This window comes from Triticum dicoccoides, chromosome 3B, assembly GCF_002162155.2.
Source record: "Triticum dicoccoides isolate Atlit2015 ecotype Zavitan chromosome 3B, WEW_v2.0, whole genome shotgun sequence".
Lineage (NCBI taxonomy): Eukaryota > Viridiplantae > Streptophyta > Magnoliopsida > Poales > Poaceae > Triticum > Triticum dicoccoides.
Genome location: NC_041385.1, coordinates 95,263,885 through 95,281,724, shown reverse-complemented (window position 1 = coordinate 95,281,724; position 17,840 = coordinate 95,263,885). Strand labels below are relative to the sequence as shown.

The following is a 17,840-nucleotide window of genomic DNA, read 5'->3' as shown; positions in this document are numbered from 1 at the left end:
CTCAACGGATCGACCGATCGGTCGACCGAGGAGAAAAAATATATATAATCAAATAAAAGGCAACTAGTTTCTATAGCTTGGAAAAAAAATCATGGAACATGGCCATGGGGCTAGCTAGCTCCTTCCTTATGCACTGATTAGTGTTGGATGCGTAAGCGTGAGTATTAGTACACGATCGTTAAGGATCTAGATTTACATAAGGCCGGCCAGGACGACAAGCGCGCACACACACACACATGCATGAGTGATGCTGATCATCAGTGGCCCTCGCTAGATTTAATACTGCTGGCACCTCTCTCACCAAACTGTGACCATTATTCTTCTTGGCCTCCTCGTCGATCCTATCTTCTCTCTTTATATGCGTCTCCGGTCGTCACATCACGCCACCAAAGAGAAGAGAGGTATCTACATAGAGAAGAGCGAGAGGGAGAGAGGAAGGTGGCTAGGCGCCTAGCTAGCTACGCGGGCAGCAACCCTGAGCTGATCGAATGGGGAACAGCCTGAGGTGCTGCCTGGCGTGCGTGCTGCCGTGCGGCGCGCTGGACCTGGTCCGGATCGTGCACCTGAGCGGCCGCGTCGACGAGTACGGCCGGGCCGTGCTCGCCGGGGAGGTCCTGGCGGCGCACCCGAACCACGTGCTCAGCCGGCCCTGCGGGTCCAGGCAGCAGGGCGGGCCGCGGATCGTCATCATCGTGTCGCCCGAGGCCGAGCTGGAGCGCGGCGAGATCTACTTCCTCCTCCCGGCCGCCTCCGTGCCCGCCGACGCCAAGAAGAAGACCAAGACCAAGCGCGAGCCGAGCCCCGGCGCCGCCGCCGAGGAGGACCGGCGACACCATCGCCACCACGTCCGGAGCAAGTCGGAAGGCAGCGCGGCCACGGCCGCCGTCGAAGGTCGCCAGCAGCAGCAGCAGCAGCAGCAGCACCGGAGGCGCATGAGCACCGGCAGCCACGCCACGTCGTGGCACCCGCACCTGGCGCGCATCGCCGAGGACCCCTGATCGAGCTCTGGCTCCCGGTCGTGCCGGTATTGTCCTTTCTGCATGGATGGTCTCATTTTCCTGTCTGATCGCGTGGTAAATATTCCTGTTGCATGTCTCACATTTATTTTTGTCTTGTTAATCCACCCCCAAGTGTACATTCGATTCAAGTGTCGCGTGTGTGAAGAGAACAATGCTGTGACCGTGGCATATGTTTCTTTTTGAGTTTTGAACTTTGTGATTTGTGCTTTGTGACACTTTTTTTTTTGACGTGGGTGCTTTGTGACACTTCTGTTGTAAATACAAAGGAGCTGTCAATTTTGGTCTCTCCTACTGCCGTTTATTTAAACATAGGTTCTAGCCTACACATCCCTATATATTTTAAGGTAATACGTGTCTCATTCGTAAAACAAAGAATAAAATACAAGTGACGTAGTCGTAGACATCTACTACCTACGTTTTGGTTCACTGGTCTCTCCTACTGCCGTTTATTTAAACATATGTTCTAGCCTATACATCCCTACATATTTTAAGGTATACATGTCTCATTTGTAAAACAAAGAATAAAATACAAGTGACGTAGTCGTAGACATCTATTACCTCCATTCTGGTTTACTGGTCTCTCCTACTGCCGTTTATTTAAACATACGCTTCAGCCTACACATCCCTACATACTTTAAGGTAATACGTGTCTCATTTATAAAACAAAGAATAAAATACAAGTGACGCAGCAGTAGACATCTACTGCCTCCGTCTTGGTTTATTAGTACATGAGAAAACTGAAAAGATAACAGAACATAAGCAATGAGCCAAAAGACCCAAACCAAAAAAAAATGCAACCAAGCTGGTTCCATCGAAATACACAAAGGCCCCATTTTTATTTTTATTTTGAAAAGTAGGATGACCTCCGGCCTCTGCATCTGGACGATGCATACAATCATTTTATTAATTATTCACAAAGACCTTACAAAGGCCCCCATGAAAGTATCAAAAGAGCATAAAACATCTACGGTCTCTTTCTGTGATTGCAAGGGTCGCCAATCGCTGTTAAGCTCTGCCATCGTTGAAGTAACCGTTGTAGAAGAGCAACATAGTCGACTGTCATCCAAGGAATAGAGGGGGGACCTCATCCATAGGCTTTACGAGCTCTAGTAGCCACCCACCTCTAAATACGGGATGCAAGTCATCGAAAGATTGGTCGGGGGGACACGCCCCATACTTATGTGTCCCTAGATCTAAGGCCACCGTTGGCTCGTTGAGGAAGATGCCCAGATATGCTCGTCACACACTAGAAAACACTATAGTTGCCCCTTCCAAACTTATTTGAAGGGCCAACGCTACCACTAAACATAACTGAAGTATCAAACTGTCACCGACTCCTAAACAACTCATTAGATCTAATGAAGGATCGGCGGACTGCCACCCACCACACGCTTCCCTGTCAGAAATGGAGTGAGGATCGTTAGAGTGGCGATGGAGTGGTGAGGACATATTCTGCCCCATGAACGCCGTCACCACCTCGCCAAGACAACCTAACCTATCAGAAAGCAGGGCATGATACGTCCTAAACGTATGTACTTTTTGAACTATTCTACTTAGATTTTATCCTCTAAACTTACTCTAATGAATAAAAACTAATAGTTGTTTCCAGCAAAATTGTGTTGGGGGTTATCATTTGTGCAGAAAAAACTCTTCGTTCAAAAAATTGAGAAAATCCAAGTAAGGTTTTGAACAAAAAAGGACATAGGCCAGAAGATGGGAACCAAGGGTTCCGTAACTCCCAACTGGACAACCTAAGAGTTGTAAGGTTGGCGCGCCCCGTAAAACATTTCCCTGGTCTCGGTGCCCCAGTCCCCTAGTCCATAAAGACCCAAGTATCACATATATTTTTTGGAGGCCACTGCCATTGCTGGTCTTCGTACTAGAGGGTTGTTGGGAGGAAGATCATGCCTCTGGAAGGGGGTGGGTTGATGTCTACTACGCAACTTTAATCTTATAGACTCGTGTTGGGCCTCCAAGCGTAGAGTTTTGTAGGACAGTAGCAGTTTTCCCTCAAGTGGCTGACCTAAGGTTTATCAATCTGTGGGAGGCATGGGATGAAGATAGTCTCTCTCAAACAACCCTGCAACCAAATACAAGAAATCTCTTGTGTCCCAAGCACATCCAATACAATGGCAAATTGTATAGGTGCACTAGTTTGGCGAAGAAATGTTGATACAAGTGTAATATGGATAGTAGATATTGATTTTTATAATAGTAACAATAAAAATAGCAAGGTAGCAAGTAACAAAAGTGACCACAAACAGTATTGCAATGCTTGAAAATGAAGCCTAGGGTCTGTACTTTTGCTAGTGCAATCTCTCAACAATGCTAACATAATTGGATCATATAACCATCCCTCAACGTGTGATGAAGAACCACTCCAAAGTTCTTATCTAGCGGAGAACATAAGAAAAAATTGTTTGTAGGGTACGAAACCACCTTAAAGTTATTCATTTCATTCGATCTATTCAAGAGTTCGTACTAAAATAACGCAACGTTATCCTTTCCGTTCGACCTATCCAAGAGTTTGTACTAAAATAACACCATATGATACACATCAACCAACTCCAATGTCACCTAGATACCCCAATGTCACCACAAGTATCCGTGAGTTAATTATATGATACGCATCAAACAATTTCAAATTCATAATACTCAATCCAACACAAAAAACCTTAAAGAGTGCCCCAAGATTTCTACCTGAGAAACAAAGACAAGAACGTGCATCAACCCCTATGCATAGATTACCCCAATGTCACCTCGGGAATCCGCGAGTTGAGTGCCAAAACATATATCAAGTGAATCAATATAATACCCCATTGTCACCAAGGGTATTCATATGCAAGACATATATCAAGTGATCTCAAATCCATAAAAGTATTCAATCCGATAATAACGAAGTCTCAAAGGGAAACTAAATTCATCACAACAAGATAAGAGAGGGGAAAACACCATATGATCCAACTATATTAACAAAGCCCTGATACATCAAGATCGTACCATCAAGAACATGAGAGAGAGAGAGAGATTAAACACATAGCTACGTGTACAAACCCTCAACCCCGAGGGTGGGACTACTCCCTCCTCATCATGGTGGCCGCCGGGATGATGAAGATGGCCATCGGTGATGATCTCCCCCTCCGGTGGAGTGCCAGAATGGGGTCTAGATTGGTTTTTCGTGGCTACAGAGGCTTGCAGCGGCGAAACTTCTGATCTATGGTTACCCCGAGGGTTTTTGGAATATTTGACGATTTATAGGGCGAATAGGCGGTGCGGGAGGCCACCGAGGTGGGCACAACCCACTAGGGCGCGCCTGGGCCCCTAGGCGTGCCCAGGTGGGTTGTGCCCCCCTTGGGGCACCCCTCCGGTACTTCTCTGGCTCATCCTGGGTGTTCTGGTCCAACAATATTCTTCAAAAAAAATCGCTGCGTTTGGACTCCGTTTGATATTGATTTCCTGTGATGTAAAAAACAAGCAAAAAACAGCAACTGGCACTAGGCACTATGTCAATAGGTTAGTCCCAAAAAATGATATAAAGTTGCTATAAAATAATTGTAAATCATCCTAGAATAATAATATAAGAGCATGAATACTTCATAAATTATAGATACGTTGGAGACGTATCATGGGTTACTATCAACTCCTTCTCCATTCGCCATCATGGTCTCCCCATCCATGTGCAAGTAATCATCTGTAGGCACATGGGATGGATGATAATTTTGATCTAGTTGAGATGTCAGACCATCATCTAGGTAGAGATAAGGCACCACAGCAAAACAATCGAGTCCAAAATTTGGGCTAATCTACTTTCTTGCTATGATGCTTGTTTTATAGAGAGAACAAAAATATTTATTGGTGCGTATATCAAGTACGAATTCTTTGAGCATGATTCCTAGTACAACCATTGTTTATGCTAAAAAAATTAGAGTAGCAAACTGACACAATCGATCTTATTCATGACATATGTGCTTATTTTGGTGCATTTTAGTAATTTATATGTTATATATCATACATGAGGACTACAATGATGATTATTGTTGCTATTAGTTGATTTCTCTGTTCGAAGATGAAATTTTAATCGGATGAAGCTTTTGTTTAAATTATTGGGTAGACTTATGAATGGAAAGTACACCACATAATATCAAACTCTCCTTGTTCTAATATCTGACGAGAGGCCTTCAGATCGCAAGAGCTGCATCCTCGAGGAAACGGAGCAAGAAGAACCTCATAGCGAGGCAAAATGGTTGGAGTAAGAACGTACCATGAGCTTGGGAAGCGTCCCAAGGTTAAGATTGGTACGTGTTTCTTTTTTTTACTTCTCGATAACTCATCCTAACAATTTTACAACTATTATATTTCTATTTATACCATGTTCAACACTTACCCTTACTAGAATATTTTATATTTATCTACCATGAAAAGTGGAATTAACCACACAAACATATTACTAAATATTAAGGTACAATGTTCAATGTTGCAACTCTACCATGTGAAAATAGACTTGTATTAGAATATGTTTTTCATGGGAACTATGACAACCTTTAGAGATATAGATTTGTGTATTGACAAATTTTACTTGCAAGACTAATTTACTATTACATACAAGAAAACATATATAACATCACACTACTCTATAAAGTAGTTCATGTTTTTAAATTGTATTGTGTTGCGTATATGATATTTTATTTTTGCGTCCATTCTATTACTTTTAGATATCTCCGTAGAGTTCTAGAGATATAACATTCTAAAATACCCTGATAAAAGCTTGTAGAGCACAATTGTTATATTAGGGGAAACCAAACATGGAATGAAGGTGACCTATGCAAAATGGCAAAGCAACCCATGTGCCACACTGTAAGGGCCTGGTTCCAATGACAATGGAATATCAACACACAAGTTCATTCCCATTAAAACAAGTACCTTAAGGGGTAATGCCTCTGGTAGCATCAAGGGAAATATCTTGGGGGTCAATGATATGTGCCTCCCCTCCCCCCTCCCACACGTCGCACCAACATCGATGTTGTCTCATTCAAATTGAGAAAAATGTATGTATGAGAGAGAGATATGAAAGTGTGTGCGGTGTGCTTCACCTTGCAAATGGTCAACTCGTAATGAACTTTGATGACCCTCATCAGAAATAAGCATTCTGAACAAACCTTATGTGATGTGATTGACATCAGACAAACTTTTTCAGCGCAATGGGAAAAGACACATCAAACTCTCTTTTTTTGCGGGTGAAAACCTTGTATTACTCAACTCTTCAAGTACTTACGGTCCATAGCCCATCTATCTAAGGAAACTTCAGGACCAGAACCAAACCAAGTCATGGTTCTTCCCTTAGTCCCTGCAAAATTAGCTAAGTTATCGCTAATCTTGTTTTAGATAAGATTTACATGAGTAATACAAGAATCACGGAGAGACATAAGATATCTAATCTCTTTAATAATGGACGAATAGATTGATCTATCAATCTCTAATGTCGACAAGTAAGTACTCCCTCTGTAAACTAATATATATAATGTTTAGTGAAACATCTACTATATCACTAAGCTCCCTAGGGGTAAAAGACCTCACAATCAATTGAGGTGTCCAACTGGAATTGGGTCACACGATTTTGACCAACTCAACAATTTCTCAAAGGTCTCATTTAATTCTTTTATACTATACACTATCATTCTTAATTTTTAAGTTCTCACAATTAATTGAGGTGTCCAATTAAAATGGGGTCACCTGATTTTGACCAAGTCAACAATTTCTCAAAGCTCTCATTCAATTCTTTTATATACTATAACACTAAGCTCCATGTGGGTAAATGGCCTCACAATCAATTGAGGTGTTCAATTGAAATTTGGCCGCCCGATTTTGACCAAGTCAATAATTTCTCAAAACTCTCATTCAATTCTTTCATACTATACACTATGCTTTCTAATATTTACGTCCTCACAATGAATTGAGGTTTTCAGTTTATAACTTGGTCATTTGATTTTGACCGGGTCAATGATTTCTCAAGGAGCTCTCTCATTTAATTATCTTAGTTCACCATATTCTCTCTTTTTAAATCTCTTTTATTCGATTAAGATATTCAATTTTGAATTCGATTTACGATTTTACTCGGGCCAATAATTTTTCAAATCAATTAACACCAACCGGGTAGAAAAACATATCAACCACGTGCACCCTCTTACCACCTAGAAAAATGAAGCGCCACCATGTGATGATACTATAGCACCAATATAGTACATGTAGCCACCGACGCGGAAATTTATCCACAAAAGTATGAGTTGATTAGCGCATAACACACAATCACATCATGAAAGGCTCACCAAATAACCGCATTATAAATAAACATAAAACACTCTTCATCATCTCCCCCATCCGCCAAACTAAATATTCCACGGTTCCAAAATGCAAACGATATTAGTTCTTGAGAGAATTCCTTCTATGACACTACTCCTAAAATTTGATGCCTTATGTGACACTCCCAACTTTTTGCTTCCTTCTATGGCCACTTGTGTAAAATTTATGCCTCACATGACACTCTAGTGTATTTTTAGAGCTAATGGTGTCAACTTTTCACATGCAAAGTCACTTTTGCCCCTGGTGCAATGTGTGACAAAAATACAAGAAATATTGTTGTACTATGTACTATGTAATATTGTTGTTCTAATTCAAAAAAACAAAAAACCGGCAAAACCTCCCCTATATTTTGATGCCATATCCCCTGCACACAGTTTACATGTATATAATCGATTGAACAATTTTCAACAAGTGCCATAAGCAACCAGATTCACACATAATCACCAATAGTTCACATATGTCAGTCTAAAGGACTTCCGAAAGAACCATCATATCACAGGAACTCCAAAAGAACCATTACATCAATGGAAGAGCATAGAAGCATATGAAATTACAAGCTGAGCCTTGTTTTGCTTCTTGTGCTCATAGCAGGGCTAGGAGGATTAAACTTTCTGCTCCTTGTGCCCATTGTTGGGTTGTCACGTGGCACCGGAATCTTCTCAGCAACCTTCTTTTTCGTCTTAGCCTTCTCAATGGAGCCAGTTTTTGATCTGCACATGCGTGTATGGCAACAATAAGTTTAGGGCAGTAATGACAGCATAAAGTTTATGGCAGTAGCAAGTTTATCACAGTAATGACATCAGCAAATTTATGGTAGCAGTAAGTTTAGAGCAGCAAGTTTATGGCAGCAGCATAATACAACAAGTTTATGGCAGCAACATCAAGTTTATTGATACGTCCATTTTGCATCATGCTTTTATATCAATATTTATTGCATTATGGGTTGTTATTACACATTATATCTCAATACTTATGGCTATTCTCTCTTATTTTACAAGGTTTACCATGAAGAGGGGGAATGCCGACAGCTGGAATTCTGGCTGGAAAAGGAGCAAACATTGGAAACCTATTCTGCACAACTCCAAAAGTCCTGAAACTCCATGAAACAACCTTTTGGATTTATTAAGAATTTATGAGCAAAAGAAATAGGCCAGGGGGCCCACACCCTGTCCAGGAGACAGCCCCCCCCATAGGGCGCGGCGCCTATCTCCTGGGCCCCCTGGTGGGCCTCCGGCGTCCATATTCTGCTATATCATCACCCTTCCCCTGGAAAAAATCGTGGGCAAGCTTAAGGGACGAAACTCCGCCGCCACGAGGCGGAACCTTGGCGGAATCAATCTAGGGCTATGGCAGAGCTATTCTGCCGGGGACACTTCCCTCTGGGAGGGGGAAATCATCACCAACGTCATCACCAAGGATCCTCTCATCGAGAGGGGGTCAATCTCCATCAACGTCTTCACCAGCACCATCTCCTCTCAAAACCCTAGTTCATCTCTTGTATCCAATCTTGTATCAAAACCACAAATTGGTACCTGTGGGTTGCTAGTAGTGTTGATTACTCCTTGTAGTTGATACTAATTGGTTTACTTGGTGGAAGATCATATGTTCAGATCCTTTATGCATATTATTACTCCTCTGATTATGAACATGAATATGCTTTGTGAGTAGTTACGTTTGTTCCTGAGGACATGGGTGAAGTATTGCTATTAGTAGTCATGTGAATTTGGTATTCGCTCGATATTTTGATGAGATGTATGTTGTCTTTCCTCTAGTGGTGTTATGTGAACGTCGACTACATGACACTTTACCATTATTTGGGCCTAGAGGAAGGCATAGGGAAGTAATATGTAGATGATGGGTTGCTAGAGTGACATAAGCTTAAACCCTAGTTTATGCGTTGCTTCGTAAGGGGTTGATATGGACCCATATGTTTAATGATGTGGTTAGGTTTACCTTGATACTCCTTTTTGTAGTTGCGGATGCTTGCAATAGGGGTTAATCATTAGTGGGATGCTTGTCCAAGTTAAGGCAGTACCCAAGTGTCGGTCCACCCACATATCAAATTATCAAAGTACCGAACGCGAATCTTACGAACGTGATGAAACTAGCTTGACGATAATTCCCAATGTGTCCTCGGGAGCTCCTTTCTCATTATTAGAATTTGTCCAGGCTTATCCTTTGCTACATAAAGGATTGGGCCACCTTGCTGCACTTTATTTACTTTATTTACTTTATTTACTTTTTGCTCGTTACTATTTATCTTATCACAAAACTATCTATCACCTACTATTTCAGTGCTTGCAGAGAAAGCCTTACTGAAAACCTCTTATCATTTCCTTCTGCTCCTCGTTGGGTTCGACACTCTTACTTATCAAAAGGACTACGATAGATCCCCTACACTTGTGGGTCATCAAGACTCTTTTCTGGCGCCGTTGCCGGGGAGTGTAGCGCTTTTGGTGAGTGGAACTTGGTAAGGAAACATTTATATAGTGTGCTGAAATTTTCTGTTACTTGTCACTATGGAAACTAATCCTTTGAGGGGCTTGTTTGGGGTATCTTCACCCCAACCAGAAGATCAAAGAGATGCTCCTCAACCTACGGAACCTTATGAAAATATTCACTTTGACATTCCTTCGGGTATGATAGAAAAACTGCTAGCTAATCCTTTTGCAGGAGACGGAACATTGCATCCCGACTTACACCTTATCTTTGTGGATGAAGTTTGTGGATTATTTAAGCTTGCAGGTATCCCCGATGATGTTGTCAAAAGGAAGGTCTTCCCTTTATCTTTGAAGGGAGATGCAATGACATGGTATAGGCTATGTGATGATACGAGATTTTGGAATTATAAGCGACTGAAGTTGGAATTTCACCAGAAGTTCTACCCTATGAATCTTGTTCATCGTGATCATACTTACATATATAATTTCTGGCCTCACGAAGGAGAAAGCATCGCTCAAGCTTGGGGGAGGCTTAAGTAAACGTCATATTCATGCCCCAATCATGAACTCTCTCTGGAAATGATTATTCAAAAAATTTATGCTCGGCTTTCTCTTGATAATCGCAACATGCTCGATACTTCCTGTGCTGGTTCCTATATGCTGAAGACTATTGATTTGAAATGGTACTTATTGGAAAGAATTAAACGCAACTCTGAAGATTGGGGTTCCGACGATGGTAAGGAGTCAGGTATGACACATAAGTTCGGTTGTGTTAAATCTTTTATGGATACCGATGCTTTCCGTGGATTTAGCTCTAAGTATGGACTTGACTCTGAGATAGTAGCTACTTTTTGTGAAACTTTTGCTACTCACGTTGATCTCCCTAAAGAGAAGTGGTTTAAATATAATCCTCATGTTGAAGTGAAAGTAGTTGCACCTATTACAGTCGAAGAAAAGACTATTACATATAGTGATCCCATTATTCCTACTGCTTATGTTGAAAAACCTCCTTTTCCTGTTAGGATAAAAGATCATGTTAAAGCTTTGACTGTTGTTCGTAAGAGTAATACTAGGACCTATACACCTCCTGAGAAAATTAATGTTGAATCTGGTATTGCTATGATTAAAGATCTCTTGGATGAGGACTTAGATGGGCATGTTATCTCTTTCTTGGGTGAAACTGCTAATATTGCTAGACCCGATACTAAGACATGTAGACCTGTTGTAGGCACGCCTGTTATTTCTGTTAAAATAGGAGATCATTGTTATCATGGCTTATGTGATATGGGTGCTAGTGCTAATGCGATACCTTATGATCTTTATAAAGAAATTATGCACGATATTGCACCTGTTGAATTAGAAGACATTAATGTTACTATTAAGCTTGCTAATAGGGACACCATTAAACCTATTGGTATTGTTAGAGATGTCGAAGTCTTGTGTGGGAAGATTAAATACCCTGTTGATTTTCTTGTTCTTGGTTCCCCACAAGATGATTTTTGTCCCATTATTTTTGGTAGACACTTCTTGAATACTGCTAGTGCTAAGATTGATTGTGAAAAGAATATTGTCACTGTTGGCATAGATGGTATGTCTCATGAGTTTAATTTCGCTAAGTTTAGTAGACAACCTCGTGAAAGGGAACCACCTAGTAAGGATGAAATTATTGGTCTTGCTTCCATTGTTGTTCCTCCAACTGATCCGTTAGAACAATATTTGTTAGACCATGAAAACGATATGTTTATGAAGGAAAGGGAAGAAATAGATGAAGTGTTCCTTAAAAAAGAACCTATGCTAAAACATAACCTTCCCGTTGAAATTCTTGGGGATCCCCCTCCACCCAAGGGTGATACCATGTTCGAACTCAAACCATTACCTGATAATCTTAAGTATGCTTATCTTGATGAAAAGAAATATATCCTGTTATTATTAGTGCTAACCTTTCAGAGAAAGAAGAAGAAAGATTATTGAAAACTCTGAAGAAGCACCGAGCTGCTATTGGATATACTCTGGACGATCTTAAGGGCATTAGTCCCACATTATGTCAACACAAAATTTCAGTGGAGAAAGATGCGAAACCAGTTAGAGATCCTCAAAGACGATTAAATCCTAAAATGAAGGAATTGGTAAGAAAGGAGATTCTAAAACTCCTTGAGGCAGGTATTATTTACCCCGTTGCTGATAGTGAATGGGTAAGCCCTGTCCATTGTGTCCCTAAAAAGGGAGGTATTACCGTTGTTCCTAATGATAAAGATGAATTGATCCCGCAAAGAATTATTACAGGCTATAGGATGGTAATTGATTTCCGTAAGTTAAATAAAGCTACTAAGAAAGATCATTACCCTTTACCTTTTATTAATCAAATGCTATAAAGGCTATCCAAACACACACATTTTTGCTTTCTAGATGGTTATTCTGGCTTCTCTCAAATACCTGTGTCAGTGGGAGATCAATCAAAAACTACTTTTACTTGCCCTTTTGGTACTTTTGCTTATAGACGTATGACTTTTGGTTTATTTAATGCACCTGCTACCTTTCAAAGATGCATGATGGCTATATTTCCTGATTTTGGTGAAAAGATTTGTGAGGTATTCATGGATGACTTCTCCGTCTATGGATCCTCTTTTGATGATTGTTTGAGCAACCTTGATCGAGTTTTGCAGAGATGCGAAGACACTAGTCTCGTCCTAAATTGGGAAAAGTGTCACTTTATGGTTAATGAAGGCATTGTCTTGGGGCACAAGATCTCCGAGAGAGGTATTGAAGTTGATAAAGCCAAAGTTGATGCTATTGAAAAGATGCCATGTCCCAAGGACATAAAAGGTATAAGAAGTTTCCTTGGTCATGCCGGCTTTTATAGGAGGTTCATTAAGGACTTTTCTAAAATCTCTAGGCCTCTGACTAATTTATTGCAAAAAGATATTCCTTTTGTATTTGATGATGATTGTGTAGAAGCATTTGAAACACTTAAGAAAGCTTTGATCACAGCACCTATTGTTCAGCCACCTGATTCAAATTTGCCTTTTGAAATTATGTGTGATGCTAGTGATTATGCTGTAGGTGCTGTTTTAGGGCAAAGAGTCGATAAGAAATTGAATGTTATCCAGTATGATAGTAAGACTCTTTATACTGCCCAGAGAAATTATGCTACTACTGAAAAAGAGTTCTTAGCAGTTGTGTTTGCATGTGATAAGTTTAGACCTTATATTGTTGATTCCAAAGTTACTATTCACACTGATCATGCTGCTATTAAATATCTTATGGAAAAGAAAGATGCTAAGCCTAGACTCATTAGATGGGTTCTCTTGCTCCAAGAATTTGACTTGCATATTATTGATAGAAAGGGAGCTGAGAACCCCGTTGCAGAAACTTGTCTAGGTTAGAGAATGTTCTTGATGACCCACTGCCTATTAATGATAGTTTTCCTGATGAACAATTAGCGGTCGTCAATGCTTCTCGTACTGCTCCTTGGTATGCTGATTATGCTAATTACGTTGTTGCTAAATATATACTGCCTAGTTTCACATACCAGCAAAAGAAAAAGTTCTTTTATGATTTAAGACATTACTTCTGGGATGATCCACACCTTTATAAGGAAGGAGTAGATGGTATTATTAGACGTTGTGTGCCTGAGCATGAATAGGAACAAATCCTATGCAAGTGTCACTGTCGGTGTCAAAACCGGCGGATCTCGGGTAGGGGGTCCCGAACTGTGCGTCTAGGCGGATGGTAACAGGAGACAAGGGACACGATGTTTTTACCCAGGTTTGGGCCCTCTCGATGGAGGTAAAACCCTACTCCTGCTTGATTAATATTGATGATATGGGTAGTACAAGAGTAGATCTACCACGAGATTGGAGTGGCTAAACCCTAGAATCTAGCCTATGGTATGATTGTTGTTCATCCTACGGATTAAAACTCTCCGGTTTATATAGACACCGGAGAGGACTAGGGTTACACAGAGTCGGTTACAATGGGAGGAGATCTTCATATCGTATCGCCAAGCTTGCCTTCCACGCCAAGGAAAGTCCCATCCGGACACGGGACGGAGTCTTCAATCTTGTATCTTCATAGTCCAGGAGTCCGGCCAAAGGTCATAGTCCGGCCATCCGGACACCCCCTAATCCAGGACTCCCTCAGTAGCCCCCGAACCAGGCTTCAATGACGACAAGTCTGGCGTGCAAGTTGTCTTCGGCATTGCAAGGCGGGTTCTCCCGCAAATTCTTTGTATCCGTCGAATAGTGTCCGGCTTCTAGTGCGTGCTACCCTCCTCTGCTTCTGTGCCCCATAATGACCATCTTCCACGTGTCAAGCAAATGCGAAAAGCCAGGGGATTTTTTCGGTTACCCCCTGGTTGCGTTAATGAACCGCCCATAAAAGAGACGGGGATTTAGATCCAATTCACACCATCTTCCCTCCGCGAGATTTCATCAGAGTGCCTTCGACAGAGATCCATTCCACCATGGCCGGTCGGTGCAGCTCCTCCTCTCGCCCCTCCAGCGCTCGGCCCGGAGATTGGGGGCGGTGTCCCGTCCCGCATAGCGAGCTAGTAGCGCTTCAGTCCAAGGGGCTTCTCCCCCCAGCATATATGGTCCCAGTTCGAGCCGGGATTGCTACCTATAGCGATGGAGAGCAGGCGGAGAGCGTCCCTAATCCCTCTCGAGGAGAGCGGGTATGCCTAGTCCCTTATTTGATGAGAGGACTCGGATTTCCAATTCATCCGTTTCTTCGAGGGTTGCTGGAGTTCTACGGCCTCCAGCTACACAACCTCACGCCCGCCTCCATTCTGCACATTGCGGGCTTCATGGCCCTCTGCGAGCTGTTCTTGGGCGTTGAGACCCATTTCACTCTGTGGAAGAGGTTGTTTTACCTTGTGCCTCGTTCTCAGGAGGGGTCTATTTATCAAGTGGGCGGAGCCGAACTATGGCGCATCGCCGGGACCGGATATCTATCCGACACCCCAAAGAGGGTGTCCGAAGACTGGCCCTCAGAATGGTTTTATATAGATGACGTCCCCTTGCCGGACCCTGTACGGATCGGCCTCCCCGAGTTCAATAATGCCTCATTGAAGAAGCGCCTGAGTTGGCGCCCACGGAACCCTCAGAGGGAAGCTAATAGGGACGTCATGTACCTGATGAGCCGGATAAGGTTGTTGGCTCATTCTGGACTAACCATGATCAAGGTCATGGCCATATGCATCACGCGAGGGGTGCAGCCGCTTCAATACAGAGGCCACCCCATGTGGGATTTCAACAGGGAGGATGATGCTACCCGGTGCGGTCGCAAGGGGCCAGATTCGGCCGCCACTTTAACGAGAATCTTATCCGCTTTGTACAAGGGGGAAGAGGAAGAATTCCTCCGCGTCAACCCTGAAGGCGGATTCTCTATGTACAATCCTCCTAGTTGGGTGAGCAGACACTTTCACTTGCCTATCCGTTTTCGAAATTCCCGTAGTTGAGTACTTTAGACTAGTAATATTTAAACGCAGGAGTTGCGCCAGGCTGTGAAGGAAATAAACAGCTCTGCTCCACAACCCGAGGATCCGGAACGGTTCCTCGATCTGGACTACCAAGAAGATCCGGACTTATGCGTGGAGTTGGTTGATGGAGTATTTCATCAATTGAGCAAGGATAACTCCTTAGTGGCCATCACGGCCGACTATCCCGGACTACTTCCAGCCTCCAAGGTAACTAAGACCGAAGTCCCAGTATTCTCATGCTTTATCTTGCATGTCGTGCACTAACAACGTTTCGCAGGGTAAATCCTTGAGGAGAAAGGCCGAGCCCACGGTGGGCAGCCAACAAGGGCCGCTGAAACCAGGCGGGCCAAAAAGAAGTGCGGACCAGATCGAGATTCCGATGCAACGCTATGGTGTGCGGATTTAACGCCTAGGGTTTATGCCCTTGAGTCTTACTAATGCTCATGATTTTTTTAGAAAGAAGAGAGCCCGCCGGACTATGTCCGCCGACCAAGGTTCGAGGCCGGGTCCGGAAGCGGAGGCGGACACGGGACGCACCTTGGGCGCTCCTCCGACAGAGGGTGCCGACGGGCTATCTGCCACCAGTTCAGAGGTGGAAAGTGCCCTAAACCACAGGCGTCGCCGGACTATTCTCCGTGACGTGTGTTTTTCCCCAGAGGCGTTGGACGCCTTTAATACAGGAGATGCGTATCTCCGTGCTACTCAAAATGGTCTAGCCAGAGCCACGGAGCAGTATGTGAAAGACATACAGGTGAGTAGAATTGAAGGTTATATATGTCAGTAGCCCCCGAGACTTGAAACAGTGAAGAGAATTGTTTGAAGGATCATGTGTTATGCAGTGTCTTACAAAGAAGAAGACACAATTGTCCCAGGAGCTCAAAGAGTGCAAGGCTCAGCTCGAGGCCGCATTGGCCGCTTCAGAGAATGTCAAGGGGATGGCCGCAGGTAATATGTGCTTCGAAAGGTACCTCCGTTTTGAAATGCGGCAGGCGTGCAACCCTGACTATAATAATGTAGATGAGGCGGAGTAAATCCGGACCAGCAACAACTCCTACGCCAACTAAAGGCTGGCGAGAACGTGCTGACGAGGGTGAGGCAAGAGAAGAACAAGCTTCAAGACACCAATACCCAGCTAGGCGAGGAACTGAAAGATGTTCGCATTCAGCTGTCTTCTGCCGTGAAGGAGAATCGGCGACTTCGACGCAACATTTTTAGTAAGTGCTTGAACGAATCTTCGAAAAAAGAATTCGGCGAGGAAGTCGATTGACAGAGCTATGTCTGTAGGTCTGCTGACGGGTCGTCCGGCGGAGGAAATGCCCGGTTCATCGGGATACCTTCTTCTCGAGCTGTTGCAACTACACGAGCGAGTTCGGCAGGCAATGCGAGGCGTCATCCAGGCTATGTGGCCATCCCTCTCCGTGCCCGAAGGCCTTGAGGAGCTTGCCAAGAAGCTGGAGGAATGCGGTAGCGCTTCCGGTTATGGAAGATATCGGCTTGCCGTCAAGGTGCCAGGGAGGCCTGGGCCATGGTGAAGACTCGGTACACGAAGGCTGACCCAAACCACATGGCCGAGGTCGGCCCTATAGGTCCGGACGGAAAGGAGATCCCGGTCAGCTTGGCATATGGCCAGGTGGAGCTGGCTGCAAAGTATTCCCAACAGGACTGTAAATTAGACCGCCTGTTAGATGGCATTGAAGAAGAATATGCCGAGTCAGATTGACTATGTAAAAATGACATAAAAAATGTCCTCTAGCCGGATTGTAGATCGTTTGTCATTGCGGACCTTTTCACTTCGACCTCTGGACCCTATAGTCCAGAGTGTGTCCAAATACCCTCTTGGTTATGTAAGAACCGGGGCATGCATGGAGACAAGGCGTAGGGGTCATAAGTGCTTTAGCAGACAAGTGCCCAACTAGTTATGTTATATTACATGGTTAGTAAGAAACATCTTCCAGAGAGAATAGTTCCGTTAGGGGTTCCTTTCCCTGGGAGGCATGCCCTAAAGTGCATGTTCGAACTGCCAGAAAGAGCAGAAAAGCATTTGGAGGCAAAAAAATTAAATACGAAAGATCATCTTTTAGCTCACCGACCGAATATTCCCTTAAGAACGCTAGCTTTCGGCTTCACCCAGTCTGAGCTACACATCCGGCTAACCCGGCAGTAACAATTGCAGAGGTGCTCCCTTTACCACCTAGCCGAACGAACGGGAACGTAGGGGTAAGCACAGGAGCCAGGCAACCCAGCTTGGCCAAAACTTAAGTCATATCGATGCATATAATGGTGTATAAAAGGATCATGCGGAAGCATTACACATGTTTTGGGCGTGAGGCCCATTTTATATAAACTTCTTGGTAGAGAAGCCCCCAGGTATTGTGAGCGCAGGTAGCGCATCGGGTGCGTGCGAATATTGCACATGCGAGCCCCTAAGGGCTTGTGAGAAAAAGGGGGAGGGAGAAGGAACAAAATCCCGGACTGCCAAAAATAAAAACAAAAAATAAAACAAAGGGACGAGGGAAGGAGACGAACACGGAGTCCGGCGCTAGG

The 17,840-nt window shown here is 43.4% G+C and overlaps 1 protein-coding gene across 1 annotated transcript; it reads left to right on the top strand.

Moving 5' to 3' along the window:
* The first annotated feature begins 264 nt into the window (after positions 1 to 264).
* LOC119280905 lies at positions 265 to 1,195 on the top strand. The gene has a single exon (XM_037561595.1). The coding sequence runs from the start codon at positions 489 to 491 to the stop codon at positions 996 to 998; it is 510 nt and encodes a 169-aa protein (XP_037417492.1). The 5' UTR covers positions 265 to 488; the 3' UTR covers positions 999 to 1,195.
* Positions 1,196 to 17,840: the final 16,645 nt, after the last annotated feature.